The sequence below is a fragment of the Pagrus major genome, chromosome 12, assembly GCF_040436345.1.
Source record: "Pagrus major chromosome 12, Pma_NU_1.0".
In the NCBI taxonomy this organism is placed as follows: Eukaryota; Metazoa; Chordata; class Actinopteri; order Spariformes; family Sparidae; genus Pagrus; species Pagrus major.
Window position 1 is genome coordinate 19,556,395 of NC_133226.1, and position 13,665 is coordinate 19,570,059.

At 40.7% G+C, this 13,665-nt stretch overlaps 1 protein-coding gene across 2 annotated transcripts in view; it reads left to right on the forward strand.

The window, feature by feature from the left end:
• Positions 1 to 13,665, forward strand: part of LOC141005506 (carboxyl-terminal PDZ ligand of neuronal nitric oxide synthase protein) — a 53,077-nt gene that overhangs the window by 24,240 nt on the left and 15,172 nt on the right. For both annotated transcript variants that reach the window (XR_012179875.1, XM_073477358.1), the window contains exons 3-9: positions 1,588 to 1,680; positions 1,899 to 1,957; positions 3,700 to 3,808; positions 5,275 to 5,416; positions 6,629 to 6,789; positions 11,189 to 11,344; positions 13,200 to 13,404. Coding sequence is in view for 1 of the 2 variants with exons in the window: in XM_073477358.1 (XP_073333459.1) it covers positions 1,588 to 1,680; positions 1,899 to 1,957; positions 3,700 to 3,808; positions 5,275 to 5,416; positions 6,629 to 6,789; positions 11,189 to 11,344; positions 13,200 to 13,404 (925 nt within the window). In the remaining variant the exon portion in view is untranslated. The remainder of the gene's footprint in view (positions 1 to 1,587; positions 1,681 to 1,898; positions 1,958 to 3,699; positions 3,809 to 5,274; positions 5,417 to 6,628; positions 6,790 to 11,188; positions 11,345 to 13,199; positions 13,405 to 13,665) is intronic.

Consider the following 13,665-nt stretch of genomic DNA (forward strand, 5'->3'; position numbering starts at 1 on the left):
GTGTGTTTCCTCCTCTCCCTCTCTAAACCTATTCTCCATTTAATCAGCTCTCTCAGGACTCAGTTCTGTATAATTAGAGACTGAAACTTTAATCACCATGGATCCAGGGCAGGGAGAGCAGGGCATTTCAAATAGACACAAGCAGAAAATTAGCAGCGGAGAAGGTATGGAAACCAATGTGACAAAAATTGCATCATTTAAGTCATGACTGGCAGTCTGTGCTACACATTCACAGACAGTTGGGACATATCCTATGTTCACACAAGACAAATAAAAGCCAAACTATCTCATAATCACGTGTGGTCAGCCTTGACTTGTTCACAATGCTCAGCTAATTGTTCCATGGCAGCATTGTGCAGCCGCATGAAAAGGTCACAGTTTGCAGGAGGTCCTTACATAACAACAGCTGTCTCCTCACCTCCTCTCCTTCTGTCTCCTCCTATCTGCTCACCTCCTCTACTGTATGTTCCCGTCTTTGTATTCTTACCCTCGCCCTCGTCTCCATAGTGGCAATCATTTTACCATTTGTTAATCATTTTACCATTAAGTTAAGCCAGAAAGCTGTTTTCCACGTTGATTCTTATTTGACCTTGTATAGGCCACAGTTTGAAGTCAGCTTCATAGCTCAGGGGTCAAACCACTGCATTTTGCAACACGATAAATGGCTCTGGCGTCGCAGTCCTACTGTAGCCCTGATAGCTGGTAGCTAACAAGGGCTGAACTCTGCATCATGTTTAAAAGTGACACTGATGTGAGTCGACAGGCCAGACTTGCTAAGTTCCTGAGCAGAGAGCCCGGCCAGCTGACGAGATGGAAACATGTTAGTCGCTCAGTGCAGACACAGCTGTTGTGTACCACTCAGCAAACAGAGTGGAGTCAAGCCTACATCCTGGGTTTTTTTTTTAACTTAAATGTTAATTAATTTGCTATTTTGACCTTTGGGAAGTTGCTTCTCATTACATTCAAGGTAAAACTTTGTTGTTCATCAAGCTTTTTTAAGTGTCCTCTCTCATTTCACTGGCATCCGAGAGCTACAGAGGAGGTCTTCATAGTTGGCTCGGCTACAAATATTCATCAGACTTTATCAGTGCTCCTATTGTGAGCTGCCAAGCTATTAAAGATGCTGATGGATTAAAGTGCGCTGCAGATCATTTTTTAATGCTGACAGATTGTTCCTACGTATGCCCTTAATTCTGTGAGCAAGCCAAATGTGCAGCAGGACAGTTTTTAATGTTAACTTCTAAAGGCAAAATTTCTTGAGAATGTCTCTCCAGTGTTTAGATTTCTTGGTTTTATTTGTCTTGTATGATGATGAGTGTTGAGCAGATTAATCGATAGTGAAAATGATCATCAGTTGCAGCCCTGGTATTTTGTCAAATCAATGCCACGATAAAATAAATGGTTTCCAAGCTCTTGTTAGGTTAAGATCGATTTATCAGCTGTTTTTCTTCAGTTATGTGTAATCAGCTGCAACCAAATCATCTAAATGTTTTACAGATGTTATTATTTCATACAGGAAGTTTGAGATACTATTAATATATAATACTGCTGCTGTTCTCATCTGCTGTTTCTTTTCTGTTTTCCTAGTATGAATTCAAGGCCAAGAACATCAAGAAGAAGAAGGTCAGCATTGTGGTGTCTGTGGATGGAGTCAAGGTGATGCTGAGGAAGAAACAGAAGGTAGGTCACTACAGACACACTGTCAAAAGAAAAAATATATAACTATATATAAAGGTATCGCTTTCCTTTTTAGAAAGTAAGCACCAGAAACGAATGTCAGCTTAAAGTTGAATTCAAAAGAGAATCAGTTTTAGCATTTAAGTAATGATAAAGGTATAACTTCTTTATTATAAGATGCTTTATCAGTGTGTAATCACAACCATTTGCCTCTTACACAGAGAAAAGAATGGACATGGGATGAGAGCAAGATGATGATCATGCAAGATCCCATATACAGGTCAGTCACACTTCTCAGTTACTGACAATTTAATTCAATGTTTTAATGTCAATTTGATATGTTCAACAAATGCCTAAAATGACCATTGTCTTGTTTTGTCGACCATTTTTGATGAACGATAGCGGCATGTGCTAAGCTCACTCTTTCTGTTTCCTGTGATCACTTCATAGTAAAAGTCAACTCGCGTTTCACCAGTTAAATGCTGCTAATGTGAAGCTGCAGCAGTAGGAAGTGTTCAGGTTGCATTAGCAGTAACTATACAGCGCTCTATAGATAGTGAGCAGTTTTTCCTGTGAAATGTCCGCTGTAATTGGTAACACCAGCGTAATAATGTATGTGAACAAATGAAAAGTCTTGCTATCTTTGCCACTTGCTTTTTACAACCAGGGGATTAAACTGTCTGATATAAGATCCAGTCTGTGCTTTGCACTCGGCATGTTCTTGTTAGCTTTCACAGGAGTAATTACTGTGAGCATACTGCAGATAACACATACTGTATGTCTCTCTCAGTGGAAATTAGATCCTTCCACTTGGCCTCTGAGGATGAAGCTGAGGCTTGCCTCTTTAAAGGCCATCCCATGTTCTTTACCATGCAGGACTAATGTGCTTGAATATATGTGCCAAATGCAGCTACATTCATACGACAGCTTAATGAATAATCTATAGCTTGTGCCTGTAGTTGGTAGAGCATATGTTTCTATACTTTCAAGGGATGCCATTTTTTTTTCCAGGGGAGGAACTCTCAGATTATATTCACAGTTATCTGGTATTAAAACCATCTGACCAGCAAAGTATCAGTTTGTTTGAGAAAATGTGCCCAAAGAAAATGCAGTCATTCATCCCACCCTAAATGTTTACGTGATGATGCAGCCTGTCAACCAATCAGCAACGGGCCGGTGAAGCTGTCAGTCACTGCTGAACACTCGCACGATTTTTGGTTTGGAGGACTGAGGAATGATTGAATGTGATTTCTTGTTCTTTTTTTTTGGAGCTGGCTAAGATAAGCAATTATAGCTTGTGAGGCAACATCTGCATGGAAATGGAAATCTCAGAGATGGAAAGGAGTGGGCGGCCACTTAAAAGTGTCTTAACATTCAACATCTAACCATCTCGAGTTTGTGTGTGTGTGTGTGTGTGCATGCGTTCGTGCATGCATGCGTATGTATGTGTGTTTGTGCATGTGTTTATGATTTATGCATATTTCTGTGTGAGGGTCTCATTTAGCAAAGTCACGCCTCATCGAGGGCCTGGGTCTGTTAAATATAATTCTCCTTGTGTGTGTTTCTGTGTGTCCATGTCTTGATGCAGAGGGGATATATAGTCCACTCTGTATCATGTGACTTACAGTAGTAGATGGTCATAATTTCTTTGCCTTCCTTCCAGTTGCGATGTTTTATAGCAGTGGAGCTACAGATTGAGATGCAGGGCCGACCATTGGCTCTGCCAGTTTACTGCAGAGTGTTGCAGGGTTGTTGGCAAGAGCAGAAGCAGACGGGATGGCATACTTGTACAGTATAAGACACAAGGAGTATATAGCGTCGTAGTGCCATGTATTAAGTGTTACACTGTATATTACCATTTGATTTATATCAGCACCAGGTTGGTCCTCTCTCCCTGATTTTTCTATTAGGTTTAGATATAATTTGAGGACAGTGATGGTAACAAAATGGCTGGATAAAGTAATGAAAAATGAATTAACTTCTTTTTTTGTAATTTTGCGTAATTTGTGTCATGTTTTTCAGGATTTTCTACGTGTCTCATGACTCCCAAGACTTAAAGATCTTCAGCTACATCGCCAGAGATGGTTCCAGTAATTCCTTCAGATGTAATGTCTTCAAGTCAAAGAAGAAGGTAAAACAAAAGTCCACACAAACACATACACCTCCTGACTGTAGACATACACAGATCAACACTGTGATAATCGAAGCAGTAGCTGACATGCCTGAATATACACTTACTCACTTTCTTGCTGAGAAAGGGTGAAGTTATCCTTTAAAGAGATTCTTCGAAGTTTTGGACAATTTGCTCTCCTGCCAAGAATTTGACTAGAAGATCAATACCATTCGTGTCTGTCCATTAATCATAAACAAGCAGATTACTAACTTATCTTAGCATAAGACTGGAAACAGGGGCTTACAGCTGTTTCGTCCTGCTTCCAGTCTTTCTGCTAAGTTAAGCAAAGCATCTCCCTGCTGTGGCTTCGTATTTAATAGACGGGCCTGAGAGTGGCATCAATCCTCTCATCTCTGTCTTGGGGAGAAGATTAATAAGCATATTTCCCAAAATGTTCAATTATTCCCTTGACATCTAACCACAGATACAGGGATTGTATCATTAAATAGCACTTTTATGGGGAAGAGGCTTCATGGCACAGCTTCAGTGCTGCTCTGTGTATCATCACCTGTGAGATCCCCAGTTTAAAGAACTGGAAATGGACCTGTCAATCAGCGATGATAAGGGACAAACCCATCAGAGAGGAAGAAGAGATACAGCAGCATCATCTTAACTCTAATGCAGCGATGAGACGTGTTTCTCATTTTCGTATTTAGAATAACCTGTGCACTTGTGCATCTGACCACTCAATTTGCTGATGTCATTGCTCCCTTGTGTAAATCTTCCAGCTGTATACAGCAAGTGTTTTGTAAACTGTGGGACATACAGTACTGCAGACTTGAATGTGACTTGCTTCATTTTACTGTGTCCAGCCAGCTATGACTGAGGGTTTTTTGTATTCTGTTTTTCTTTTTTTCTTTTTTATTTAGGAATTAATTTCCCTTTAATGTCAGCTCAGTCAATCAATTTGGTTTAAAATTTTATCTGAAATTCAATTTCCAGTGGGCAGCTTATTTAATATCCTGTGGTTTACCACTGCAGATCCATAACCTGCAGTGAATACAGAATAGCTGCACCCAAGGACAAGCTGCATTTTTGAGACAAGCATCTCTTTACCTTTCCTCAGTCTAAGCTGTTCTGTTGTTCTGCCGTCTTGGCTCAGAGGCCTGTTATTATCAGTCGTTCTTAATGGGAATTGTTCCGCAGAAGTCTTATTATTAGTCTCTGAAACAGAAGTATTCATCTGCATGTAAAGGATGACTGAGAGTGTGATTATTTTCAGTCTGTTCAAAGACTACAGCAGGTGATTTCACTGTCTTAAAGCAGACAGGAGGAAGTGATCAGTGAAATTAAGTGCGGTGGTGTTTGACGGAGTGAAAAGCCTGAAGGGCTCTGCTAACTGGTAAGTACACCTCCTCGCTCGTCTTCTAAACACTGACCTTTTTATCTCAAACTCTCCACTCCCTGCTCTCTCTCCCTGTCAGACGCAGGCCATGCGTATTGTGCGGACAGTGGGTCAGGCCTTTGAGGTGTGCCATAAGCTCAGTCTGCAGCATGCTGAGCAGGATGCAGACGGACAGGCCGACGGAGAGAGTGACAAGTCCACAGAGGAGCCGAGCAGCCAAGGTGAGGCTTTCCTGACGGGATTTACTGTTATCTGCTATGCACAGTGTTGCCTTTGGAGAGGCCATTCGAACACACGCAGACAAATACACATTTTGGGTTATTATATTGCGGCTAATTTTCGTGGGTTAGGGTACATGAGTGTGTAAAATAAAGTAAAAAAAAATACTACATTATTTTTAAAAAGGTATTTAAAGTTAGGAACAAACTCCTGAAAAGTCTGCGTGAACAGATTATTTGGCTTTATTTTCAGCAAACTTTGTGAGCCAGAGTCTGTTTGTACAGTTAAGTTTCTGTTTAGCAAACACCTGCTGCCTGTGTGAGTCTTCCAACTGTTAGAGAGCCAACAACTATTCATCAGCCAAACAGAAGAAACACAACACAAAATCAGACTTCTTTGCTAACTTTTTCATGCTAGACTTTTAAGAGGTATTCTCTCTATTCTTTTTTCACTTCAGTTGGTCACAGCATTTTAAAACATTTTATTTATTTTATTTTTTTTGTGTGGTTAGTGTGGGGTGTTTCACATTCTAGATCTTACAAAAATGTGCATTTTAACCGAATAATAATGACACCAATTCTTCACAGAGAATTATTGTGGAAAACATGATGTTTATGAGCCTTCATTGTCCATGTTTGTCACATGACGACCATCTCTCTCCTGAAGCTTGACCTCGCCCATTTAGTTTGATTACACTGCTCTTTATTGGCTAAATCAAACCTCACTAGCTCATTAATTAATCACAGTGATCAAACAGCGACAACACAGATGTCCGGTTACACTGAAATGTGAACAGATTGAAGGGACAACACAAAGCTAATCTGGATTTGTGTGTTCTCTGAGGTCTCATGCTGCGATTATTTCATACGTGACGGAGGGCAAACATCCCTGTAATTACAACTGTCACGTCATAAGACAATGCAGGAGGGTGATTGCCAGTGTTACCAGTAATGAGTGTAATTTGCACATTGAATGAATAGTTTTGTGGCACTGAGCTACAGTTGTGTGACAGACAGAGGGGAAAACACTGTGCATGTGCTTAAAATAGCACTAATTTATGGTTTAGTTGTCGAAATGAAGGCAGCCATGTTTGCACGCCTTTTAAAGACTCTTGCGCATTAAGTTAACAAAGATGAGAAGAAGAAGTTAACAAACATGAACCCCAGAGTTAATGGAAAACGTTTCGCATCTTGTCTTTGTGTGTTCTCTCACAGGTCGTAAACTGACAGGAGCAGAGCAAGGGGAGGAAGAGGAGGACGGAAAACGAGGAGGAGAAGATCCTTCAACTGGCACCTCGCTGTGTGAAAAGGCAGTCAGTGAAATTCTGCAGAGTCTGGCTGAACTGAACGTGGTGAAGCCCGGACAGACCATTATAGTAAGAGACTGCAGGAAACACACACACACACACACACACACACACACACACACACACACACACACACAGAAGATTGCGAGTAGATTGCATGGTGGTTGATATATGATAACTGTCTACAGTTGTTCCCTGTAGTATTTCAAAGGTCAAGTAATGGAGATGTTTAAAAGTCAAACTGCAAACATGAATTCTGCTCACCTCCTCTCCTCTTGTTCATTAAGAGGATTGAACATTTTTTGGACATTAAGTTTTTGTGGATTTGTGTTTCTTGTTGGCTGTGGTTGTTTGACATCACAAAGCTAGCATTGCTAGGAGATAAGCACAGGTACTGCTGTCATGGACTTAGCCCCATAGCTTATGAATGCTGGTACAGTGCATTTTTTTTTTTTTAGTTATTTACCAGTAAGACTAAAGCTGTCTGTCCCTTTACAACATTCAGAAATTGTGAGGACTCATCATGCTGCTAATACCTCTTTCCACTTTGTGTGCCGTGGGAATGTGCACACTCGGCATTTACACCCGGGTCAATTGACTCTGGGGTAGACACAGGTTTTTATCATCTCCGCTCAGCTCGGCTTTGATCTAAACGTAAGACCCGGGTGAACACGTGGAAATTCTTACGTATTTTTACGTATTATTCCCATTGCAAAATGCTGATGTGTTATCTACACATCTATAGACATTACTTCTGTTTCAACAGCTGCTGAGTCATGGGCAGCTCTCACAAACTTGGTGATGTGTTCATCCTGCATTATGGAAAGGAGGGCGTTCCTTACATTACTCAAATCATGGGACAGAGCAAAGTAACAGCGTTAGTACCTCAACTGATCAAATGCCTGTGTGATTTTTGGCAGTCATAGCAACATTTTTTTAATGAAAGGTAGTAAAAAGAAATGAAAATGTGAAGTCAAGCTAAAATCAAATTGATTGACTGACTGGCCTCATCATATCATCATGCGTGTTATCATCTTAAATCTATCTATAATTTCAGAAGGACCTAGACAGTGGTGTAAACTCTAAACTAAACCATATTAAACAGTCAGCTAAATTATTTAAAACCAACTCAACAGAGTCCGCTGGACAAACAAAGGAGATTTGTTATGGGTCATTAGTGACACACAGTGACAGGTCACTTGTGTCTGACTGATGATTAGTTGTCTGAACATGCTGCCTCTTACAGAGTCACAGACTTTATGAGCAAGCAGGAGTGCACATTTATTGAGAAATCATAGGGACCGTCTTTAAAGGAGAGGAGGTGAGGTCTGCCAAAAATTGTTGCGAGATTTGTTGCTAGGGACACTTTAAAAAAAGAGTCATAAAAACTGCTAAATCTGGAGGTAAAATTGCCAAGTTGGCAACACGAGCAGTTTGTGATTCATGTGGTCTTACAAACTAGCTCACCCCCACAGAGATACTGTACAATACCAAAAGTTCACGGCCCACGATTGGCTGTACTTTGTAAACTGTACTTTTTAATAAGTTCAGTTTGACCAAATCAGCACACACCAAGTGTGCTGAACCTTTGTGTTCAGTAAGCACACTCGTATTTTCTATCATGTCAAGGGCAGCCTCACATTCACAAACTCACATCATGAACACCACATTCTCATGACAGGTCGTTTCCGTCACAGTTGGAGTGAATTCTCCTCTTTATGACTGACACAGATTATAGCTTTCTTTACTCCAGACTGCTTCTGGCTTCATAGCTGCAGGACTTATCCTCTGCCTTGATTCACTGCTTTTGCTTTAGTGGTGTTTGATGCTATTATCTAGGCATAGTGCTGCCAAATGGCCCATTGAACTAAGGAAGTAGAGTATAGTGCTCTGTCATCTACTGCAGTACCTGACCAGATCATTGATCTGCAGCTCTGAGTTGGCAGCGGAGACTAGGGATGAAATAACCTGGTCACTCTTGCATGGGGTACAAAGACTACATTTTTGTTTCTCCACGTTTGAGATTTGGCATACTTTAATTCCTCATGAAGTTAGGAGCTGAAGATCATCTTTAATATTTTGTGACAGGATGAATAGATGCAAACATGCAGGCTTTGGTGTGTCAAGATGTGTTCCTTTGAATTTGTCACCAGAGCGAGTGTGGTACAGCTGTTTTCATGCTGCTAAAAGAGGGAGAGAAAGAGGGAGAGAATGGGGAAACCTGAATATTCCTGCTGGCTCTGAAAAGGGGGACACCTAATCCCAAAACCCAGTCTGTTCCCTTTGATTTCTGAGAAACGCCACCATAATCCCATAGAGGGGTTCACCAACATCTGCTCTATGGAGATAAGCAAGGAGCGCGGGAGGGAAAAGAGAGAGATGGAGGTAGGAACAATGAGTGATCAGGATACCGGGGGGAAAAAGAATGGCCAAACAATATAGACTCCACAAGAAGAGTGGACAAAATAACAGAAACACCTCTAAAACCATCTGAGGTGTTGAATCGACAATTCCACAATTTTCAAACCAATTAAAGGACCTTAAAACCTATTTTTTCGCTCTGCTTTTTACTATATTAACAATTGGGTCCTAAAGTATATGAGCACAGCATTTTAGCACAAAGGTTAGCACAGTTTTAGTTGTTTCACATTTGTGTGTTTGTTTTCCGTCTCAGCTCCTCTCAGCGGGTGGGGTTCTGTTTGAAAAAGGTGATGTCACATAGTTCCCTGCACCAGTTACGGTTGAGCAACATTCGAGTTGAAGTCTGGTGACAGTTGGTGGCTTGTTTGTTTATGTTTTCAGGCTCCTTTGAATTAAATCAGATCAAACCCCACACACACACACACACACACACACACACACACACACACACACACACACACACACACACACACACACACACACACACACACACACACACACACACAGTCCTAATGAAGCTGTTTATCCGAGTTTATGAGTGATAAACATTTCATAACAAGGACGAATGTTTTTGTTTTTGTTTTCTTTTTATGTTGAAGTTTTCCGGGGCCTGTAATCTGCTCATTGCTTTGTTTGTGTTGTCTGTAAAAAGGACATTAAGCCTAATTTAACAGCTTTTAATTGCTTTTGTAAAAACAACATTTAGTTCCCACCAGTGTGAAGCAGAAATGTGTTGCGGCAATATGGGAAATCTGCATGCAACGGGAACCGATGCAAATTATCCGCGGTGCCATGTTCCATTTTCGTATTATTATAGTGTTTGTCATACAGTATTGGATGCTGTGAGACCGAATTGATAAGGTTTTCTCTCATTTTGACCTGGACATCAGCTGAAACAAAGGATTTCATTGGTCAAACATATATTCATTAACCAGTAGCTTTTCGTGTTATTGAAGCTTGGTTTGACATCTCAGGTTTTTTCTCTGTAACATTAAATATTCACCACATAAGCAAAATAAGTTAGGAAGAAAACATTTTAAGATTTATTAATACTGAGTTGCAGTTACCAAACATTACCAAACGTGCCACCAGCTGTCATCACATTCTGATTGGTTCAACAAAGCTTGTGACATCACATTTATTTAACCAAGTCCCACCAACCTCAAACCCTTGAGAGGAGCGCAGACCAACACACCAAAACGGAAATATCTCATGTGAAGGTGACTGTTGTTACTGTGTATTTAGCATATGTTTTGCAGTGTTTATAACTTGCAGCAACTGTTGATAATGATCCGAAATAGAAATTAAGAGTGCCAAATTAAATTGCACTTTCTTTTCACCCTTATTTCAAAAGTGTCACTGAGGCAGAAGCCAACCTCCCTTTGAATGTGCTGAACTTTACAGTGTACTACTTTGCCCTCTAGCGGTGTGATGTAGGAGTTACAATATACTGTGTACCACTGTGCCAAGTCATTTTACATGACTAGAAGTGCAGTTATACAAACGTGAATTTTTTGTGTTTATGTTTGACTTAAGCACCCAAAATCCATCTGTCTTGGTCAGTCCCTCCAATATGAGAGAAGGGGATGAAGTGAAAAGCTGTTCCTGCTTCTCCAGGAAACATTTCTCTGCAAATTCACCTAAAAATCCACTGAGAAATGGAGGCTGTGAGAGATAAATGGAGACGGAGGGAAAAGAGTGGTATGGTGTGATAATGAGCTTGGAGATGATTTCAGCTCTAGTGAGGAGCTACAGTCGGGCTCCGGGGGCTCCAGATCAGTGGGTCACAGTCCTGGTCTCATGGACGCGGAGGACTGGGTGGTTTCCATCCTACTGGTTCGTTAATTGCATTCATCTGGTGTCTGAGGTCTAAAAATAGCGCAGATTATGTAGAAAGGATGAAAAACCTGCAGCAGTGTGGGCCAACATTGAAGTCCATTGTGTTTTTGATGGTTTTTGTGGGTACAGGCTTAAAGTATGTTGTTTTTCCTACTATTTTCCTTCAATTAATATAATGTTGTTTATCATTTATCTGTGTGTTTGTCAGGACTTGGATCGGAGGTCTCTCTTCACTGTGACATCCCAAGGCGTTTCTCCCAGCAGCCCTTGCTCTCTCACTCCACTGGCATCACAGCACTACCTGCAGCTCCTCCAGCAGCAGCTACAGCAGCAGCAGCAGCACACACAGGTGGCCGTCGCACAGGTAAGAAAAGGACACAGGAGATCATACACAGTGTGCAGGTTGTACTGAAAACACATTATGACTACAGTTGAACCCTCTACTGTGTTACAACTACAATTCAAGCTTGGATTTAAGATTTTGAGTCCTTGAAGGTGCTTGAATTTTTATATTTTGTGTCAGAAGAGTTTTTTTTTTCTGCATGTGCCATCACTGTAACACAGAGAAGAAGTTCAGACGTTCAAGCCTCTCTGTCTTTGTTATTGTTGTCTTTGAGCTTCTGTAAAGCCTGCTAGTCTCATTATACAAATTCTGAGTGTTGTAACAGTAATTCATTTTGATCCGCATCTCAAACTATGCTGCGTTGGGTCCTTGAACTTGATTTTAAGAGGACGTTGGAACGCTTGTTGTTTTTGTTTCACCACAAGTCTGAAACTTAAGGATGTTTAATTTGCAATGATGTATGACAAAGACAAGAAGCAAATCTAGTCATGTCAGAACTTAAAACTCAAGAAGTTACTGACAATTTGTGGCATTTACTCACTATTGTTACTACATATTTACACATTCCACTAAATGAGTAATTGTTTCGGCTCCAGTCAGTTTGGTTATACTATAAATACACAAACATTAATTTCTCAGAGTCTTGGCTTTTTTTGTAAAGTTCCTTTAGGCAATTTTCAAATCAATCTCTCTTGTGGAAAAGGGAACCAAATAATCAATATTAAATAAATTAAACCTGATGGTCACCTGTTGTCTGTAAATCCAGTTGCATGTACCATTTATTTTTACTCTGACTTCAGTCTCAGGAGCCTGAGCCTGCCAGATCCTGACTCACTTTGTGGATTTAGCTCATCCAGCATGGCATGAATTATTAACTATTATTTGGCTTATTCAGTCTGTTACAAAGCTTCATATCTATTTCAGTCAGCTAGGAGACCTGGGGTAAAAATGAAACTGGAATCATTTTATTGTGAGGCTTTTACTTACTAGAGACAAACATAACATTTTTGATGTAGTTTTGTCATGAAGTTTTGACAGGTCGTACTTTTTTTTCATCTGTGAAAAAAATGGGGAGAAGTTTTTGCATTTTGTGTAAAAAAACAAAACAAAAAAAAACCCTATTAAGAACATGGTGTAGGGCATTTCAGCCTCTTGTGTCCAAGTTGATGAAAGTAATTATCTGAGCAAAACATGTTTCTTTCTGTTTTGAAAATAAAAAGGTACTTGAATTATCCCGGCAAAACCTTTTCTTCACCTGTTATTAAGTCATGAACACAGGTCAGAGAACAATTTAGATTAGACTTAGATAATGGATCAAAAGATTTATTCTGTAGAATAGAGACCTTTGGAGGTGAACTTCATTTTTGCAACCATATCATAGCCCGCTGATTCAAGTGTCAGTCTGTTATTCACAGTAAAGTCCCAGTAATCTGTGTTATTAACCTCATGAGACCACAATGTTATCTCTGTATGTCTTTTACTGCTGCTCTACCACTAGGGGGCAGCACCAACACAGTAATGGAAGGACAGTCAGAGCAGCATTTTCAAACACAAGTGGTGCTGAGACAAAAATGCATTTGCAACAAAGCATCTCAACTGTGATGATCAAGCCTTGTGTTTATAGCAGCATCTGAGCAACATAAATGCTTAATAATTTACTTCAGTATTTCATGTCTGATCCAGTTGATAGTTCTGCAATAGCAAAATCAACCTGGAAGTTTATTATCTACCTAAATAGTCATCCCATCATCACTTTGAGGCATGAGACAGAAAAAATAAAAAAAATAAAAACTTTAATTTATCTATGTTTTGCATATGAATCGAATCAGAAATGTTGACACAAACAAACACACCTTGCCCTTTGTTTCCTCTCCAGGTGCAGCTGCTGAAGGATCAGATGGCAGCAGAGACTGCTGCTCGTATGGAGGCTCAGGCCCGTGTCCACCAGCTGCTGCTGCAGAACAGGGACTTGCTGCAGCACCTGGCACTGCTCGTGCAGCAGCTGAAAGAGCTGGAGGCCCGCTCCCCAAAAACAACACTAGCAGAGCAGCCACAACAGGAGCCTCAAGCTAACGGGCACAGTAAGTGACTGGTGGGAACAGTGTAATCCCTCAGATGATCTCATGTCAGGTCAGGTTCCCCGTGTGCTGCAGTCCTTGTCAGCGCTCACTCCCCTGTTGGCAAGGAGATGTTCCAGTCATTCATGACACAAGCCATGATCCCTCACTGGCTTCCTGCCTGGAAACATAGTCAGGTGTGTTTGATAGGACAGAAACACAGCTGCAGGCAATTGAACCCCATCCGCAGGTGAACACAAGTTTTCCCTATGTGCCACCTGGGTG